General features: G+C 45.2%; 2 protein-coding genes across 2 annotated transcripts in view; both read left to right on the top strand.

The window, feature by feature from the left end:
* TREMEDRAFT_65272 (uncharacterized protein) overlaps window positions 1-802 on the top strand; it is a gene marked incomplete at both ends in the record, with an annotated part of 2,745 nt that extends 1,943 nt beyond the window's left edge. The window contains 4 exons of the mRNA XM_007007388.1: window positions 71-110; window positions 243-280; window positions 413-450; window positions 730-802. Of these exons, the coding sequence (XP_007007450.1) occupies window positions 71-110; window positions 243-280; window positions 413-450; window positions 730-802 (189 nt within the window). The remainder of the gene's footprint in view (window positions 1-70; window positions 111-242; window positions 281-412; window positions 451-729) is intronic.
* A 1,508-nt stretch (window positions 803-2,310) lies between these two features.
* On the top strand, window positions 2,311-5,703 carry TREMEDRAFT_65273 (uncharacterized protein; the record flags this gene model as incomplete). Its single annotated transcript, XM_007007389.1, has 12 exons — window positions 2,311-2,320; window positions 2,453-2,490; window positions 3,432-3,469; window positions 3,495-3,639; window positions 3,772-3,809; window positions 3,835-3,979; window positions 4,282-4,319; window positions 4,599-4,663; window positions 4,962-5,003; window positions 5,302-5,339; window positions 5,472-5,509; window positions 5,643-5,703. 12 exons carry the CDS (start codon window positions 2,311-2,313, stop codon window positions 5,701-5,703), a joined length of 696 nt encoding a protein of 231 aa, XP_007007451.1.
* Window positions 5,704-5,816: the final 113 nt, after the last annotated feature.

The following is a 5,816-nucleotide window of genomic DNA, read 5'->3' on the forward strand; positions in this document are numbered from 1 at the left end:
GGGCTTATTCAAATTTCAATAGTACATGGATTTCGAAATCCAATTAGAATCGACACGGCTGAACGTACAGGGTTCATTCCCTTTGAGGACAGTCTCAGAATGCGCCAAAAGTAGGTGCTTGAAGTGGACTGACAGCCCTGAGTTCCCTCAGTCACGAGTAGTAACACGCACCTGGTCTTATTCAAATTTCAATAGTACATGGATTTCGAAATCAATTAGAATCGACACGGCTGAACGTACAGGGTTCATTCCTTTTGGGACAGTCTCAGAATGGGCCAAAGTAGGTGCCTGAAGTGGACTGACAGCCCTGAGATCCCTCGGGCACGAGCAGTAACACACACCTGGTCTTATTCAAATTTCAATAGTACATGGATTTTGAAATCAATTAGAATCGACACGGCTGAACGTACAGGGTTCATTCCTTTTGGGACAGTCTCAGAATGGGCCAAAGTAGGTGCCTGAAGTGGACTGACAGCCCTGGGTTCCCTCAGTCACGAGTGGTAACACACACCTGGTCTTATTCAAATTTCAGGGGTACATGGATTTCGAAATCAATTAGAATCGACACGGCTGAACGTACAGGGTTAATTCCTTTTGACACAGTCTCAGAATGCCTCTGAAAAGGCCTTAAATCAGTTCTGACATCCCTGAGATCCCTCGGGCACGAGCAGTAACACACACCTGGTATTATTCAAATTTCAATAGTACATGGATTACGAAATCAATTAGAATCGACACGGCGGAACGTACAGGGTTGATTCCTTTTGAGACAGTCTCAGAATGGGCCAAAGTAGGTGCCTGAAGTGGACTGACAGCCCCGAGATCCCTCGGACACGAGCAGTAACACACACCTGGTCTTATTCAAATTTCAAGAGTACATGGATTACGAAATCAATTAGAATCGACACGGCTGAACGTACGGGGTTGATTCCTTTTGAGACAGTCTCAGAATGAGCCAAAGTAGGGGCCTGAAGTGGACTGACAGCCCTGAGATCCCGCAGTCACGAGTGGTAACACGTACCTGCGTTTATTCCAATTGCAATAGTACATGGATTACGAAATCAATTAGAATCGACACGGCTGAACGTACAGGGTTGATTCCTTTTGAGACAGTCTCAGAATGCCTGTGAAAAGCCCTTAAATCAGTTTTGACAGCCCTGAGTTCCCTCAATCACGAGTGGTAACACGCACCTGGGCTTATTCAAATTTCAATAGTACATGGATTACGAAATCAATTAGAATCGACACGGCTGAACGTACAGGGTTGATTCCTTTTGAGACAGTCTCAGAATGCCTGTGAAAAGCCCTTAAACCAGTTCTGACAGCCCTGAGATCCCTTGGGCACGAGCAGTAACACACACCTGGTCTTATTCAAATTTCAATAGTACATGGATTACGAAATCAATTAGAATCGACACGGCTGAACGTACAGGGTTGATTCCTTTTGAGACAGTCTCAGAATGGCTGTGAAAAGCCCTTAAATCAGTTCTGACAGCCCTGAGATCCCTTGGGCACGAGCAGTAACACACACCTGGTCTTATTCAAATTACAATAGTACATGGATTACGAGATCAATTAGAATCGACACGGCTGAACATACAGGGTTGATTCCTTTTGAGACAGTCTCAGAATGGGCCAAAGTAGGTGCCTGAAGTGGAGTGACAGCCCTGAGATCCCTCAATCACGAGTGGTAACATGTACCTGCACTTATTCACATTTCAATAGTACATGGATTACGAAATCAATTAGAATCGACACGGCTGAACATACAGGGTTGATTCCTGTTGAGACAGTCTCATAATGCCTCTGAAAAGGCCTTAAATCAGTTCTGACATCCCTGAGATCCCTCGGGCACGAGCAGTAACACACACCTGGTATTATTCAAATTTCAATAGTACATGGATTACGAAATCAATTAGAATCGACACGGCGGAACGTACAGGGTTGATTCCTTTTGAGACAGTCTCAGAATGGGCCAAAGTAGGTGCCTGAAGTCGACTGACAGCCCCGAGATCCCTCGGACACGAGCAGTAACACACACCTGATCTTATTCAAATTTCAAGAGTACATGGATTACGAAATCAATTAGAATCGACACGGCTGAACGTACGGGGTTGATTCCTTTTGAGACAGTCTCAGAATGGGCCAAAGTAGGTGCCTGAAGTGGACTGACAGCCCCGAGATCCCTCGGACACGAGCAGTAACACACACCTGATCTTATTCAAATTTCAAGAGTACATGGATTACGAAATCAATTAGAATCGACACGGCTGAACGTACGGGGTTGATTCCTTTTGAGACAGTCTCAGAATGGGCCAAAGTAGGTGCCTGAAGTGGACTGACAGCCCTGAGATCCCGCAGTCACGAGTGGTAACACGTACCTGCGCTTATTCCAATTGCAATAGTACATGGATTACGAAATCAATTAGAATCGACACGGCTGAACGTACAGGGTTGATTCCTTTTGAGACAGTCTCAGAATGGGCCAAAGTAGGTGCCTGAAGTGGAGTGACAGCCCTGAGATCCCTCAATCACGAGTGGTAACATGTACCTGCACTTATTCCAATTGCAATAGTACATGGATTACGAAATCAATTAGAATCGACACGGCTGAACGTACAGGGTTGATTCCTTTTGAGACAGTCTCAGAATGCCTGTGAAAAGCCCTTAAATCAGTTCTGACAGCCCTGAGATCCCTTGGGCTCGAGCAGTAACACACACCTGGTCTTATTCAAATTTCAATAGTACATGGATTACGAAATCAATTAGAATCGACACGGCGGAACGTACAGGGTTGATTCCTTTTGAGACAGTCTCAGAATGGGCCAAAGTAGGTGCCTGAAGTGGACTGACAGCCCCGAGATCCCTCGGACACGAGCAGTAACACACACCTGGTCTTATTCAAATTTCAAGAGTACATGGATTACGAAATCAATTAGAATCGACACGGCTGAACGTACGGGGTTGATTCCTTTTGAGACAGTCTCAGAAGATCCAAAGTAGGGGCTGAAGTGGACTGCCAGCCCTGAGATCCAGCAGTCACGAGTGGTAACACGTACATGGGCTTATTCAAATTTCAATAGTACATGGATTACGAAATCAATTAGAATCGACACGGCTGAACGTACAGGGTTGATTCCTTTTGAGACAGTCTCACTGAGATCCCTTGTGCACGAGCAGTAACACACACCTGGTCTTATTCAAATTTCAATAGTACATGGATTTCGAAACCAATTAGAATCGACACGGCTGAACGTACAGGGTTGATTCCTGTTGAGACAGTCTCAGAATGCCTCTGAAAAGCCCTTAAATCAGTTCTGACATCCCTGAGATCCCTCGGGCACGAGCAGTAACACACACCTGGTCTTATTCAAATTTCAATAGTACATGGATTTCGAAACCAATTAGAATCGACACGGCTGAACGTACAGGGTTCATTCCTTTTGGGACAGTCTCAGAATGGGCCAAAGTAGGTGCCTGAAGTGGACTGACAGCCCTGAGTTCCCTCAGTCACGAGTGGTAACACGCACCTGGGCTTATTCAAATTTCAATAGTACATGGATTTCGAAACCAATTAGAATCGACACGGCTGAACGTACAGGGTTCATTCCTTTTGGGACAGTCTCAGAATGGGCCACAGTAGGTGCCTGAAGTGTTCTGACAGCCCTGAGTTCTCTCAGGCACGAGTAGTAACACGCACCTGGGCTTATTCGAATTTCAATAGTACATGGATTTCGAAATCAATTAGAATCGACACGGCTGAACGTACAGGGTTCATTCCTTTTGGGACAGTCTCAGAATGGGCCAAAGTAGGTGCCTGAAGTGGACTGACAGCCCTGAGATCCCTCAGTCACGAGTGGTAACACGTACCTGCGCTTATTCAAATTTCAATAGTGCATGGATTACGAAATCAATTAGAATCGACACGGCTGAACGTACAGGGTTCATTCCTTTTGAGACAGTCTCAGAATGGGCCAAAGTAGGTGCCTGAAGTGGAGTGACAGCGCTGAGATCCCTCAGTCACGAGTGGTAACACACACCTGGTCTTATTCAAATTTCAATAGTACATGGATTACGAAATCAATTAGAATTGACACGGCTGAACGTACAGGGTTGATTCCTTTTGAGACAGTCTCAGAATGCCTGTGAAAAGCCCTTAAATCAGTTCTGACAGCCCTGAGATCCCTTGGGCACGAGCAGTAACACACACCTGGTCTTATTCAAAGTTAAATAGTACATGGATTACGAAATCAATTAGAATCGACACGGCTGAACGTACAGGGTTCATTCCTTTTGAGACAGTCTCAGAATGGGCCAAAGTAGGTGCCTGAAGTGGACTGACAGCGCTGAGATCCCTCAGACACGAGTGGTAACACGTACCTGCGCTTATTCAAATTTCAATAGTACATGGATTACGAAATCAATTAGAATTGACACGGCTGAACGTACAGGGTTGATTCCTTTTGAGACAGTCTCAGAATGCCTGTGAAAAGCCCTTAAATCAGTTCTGACGGCCCTGAGATCCCTTGGGCACGAGCAGTAACACACACCTGGTCTTATTCAAATTTCAATAGTACATGGATTACGAAATCAATTAGAATCGACACGGCTGAACGTACAGGGTTGATTCCTTTTGAGACAGTCTCAGAATGGGCCAAAGTAGGTGCCTGAAGTGGAGTGACAGCGCTGAGATCCCTCAGTCACGAGTGGTAACACACACCTGGTCTTATTCAAATTTCAATAGTACATGGATTACGAAATCAATTAGAATTGACACGGCTGAACGTACAGGGTTGATTCCTTTTGAGACAGTCTCAGAATGCCTGTGAAAAGCCCTTAAATCAGTTCTGACAGCCCTGAGATCCCTTGGGCACGAGCAGTAACACACACCTGGTCTTATTCAAAGTTAAATAGTACATGGATTACGAAATCAATTAGAATCGACACGGCTGAACGTACAGGGTTGATTCCTTTTGAGACAGTCTCAGAATGGGCCAAAGTAGGTGCCTGAAGTGGACTGACAGCCCTGAGCTCCCTCAGTCACGAGTGGTAACACGTACCTGCGCTTATTCAAATTTCAATAGTACATGGATTACGAAATCAATTAGAATTGACACGGCTGAACGTACAGGGTTGATTCCTTTTCAGACAGTCTCAGAATGCCTGTGAAAAGCCCTTAAATCAGTTCTGACGGCCCTGAGATCCCTTGGGCACGAGCAGTAACACACACCTGGTCTTATTCAAATTTCAATAGTACATGGATTACGAAATCAATTAGAATCGACACGGCTGAACGTACAGGGTTGATTCCTTTTGAGACAGTCTCAGAATGGGCCAAAGTAGGTGCCTGAAGTGGACTGACAGCGCTGAGATCCCTCAGTCACGAGTGGTAACACGTACCTGCGCTTATTCAAATTTCAATAGTGCATGGATTACGAAATCAATTAGAATCGACACGGCTGAACGTACAGGGTTCATTCCTTTTGAGACAGTCTCAGAATGGGCCAAAGTAGGTGCCTGAAGTGGACTGACAGCGCTGAGATCCCTTCAGTCACGAGTGGTAACACACACCTGGTCTTATTCAAATTTCAATAGTACATGGATTACGAAATCAATTAGAATTGACACGGCTGAACGTACAGGGTTGATTCCCTTTTGAGACAGTCTCAGAATGCCTCTGAAAAGCCCTTAAATCAGTTCTGACAGCCCTGAGATCCCTCAGTCACGAGTGGTAACACGTACCTGGTCTTATTCAAATTTCAATAGTACATGGATTACGAAATCAATTAGAATCGACACGGCTGAACGTACAGGGT

Source organism: Tremella mesenterica (assembly GCF_000271645.1).
Source record: "Tremella mesenterica DSM 1558 unplaced genomic scaffold TREMEscaffold_13, whole genome shotgun sequence".
NCBI classification, from domain to species: Eukaryota; Fungi; Basidiomycota; class Tremellomycetes; order Tremellales; family Tremellaceae; genus Tremella; species Tremella mesenterica.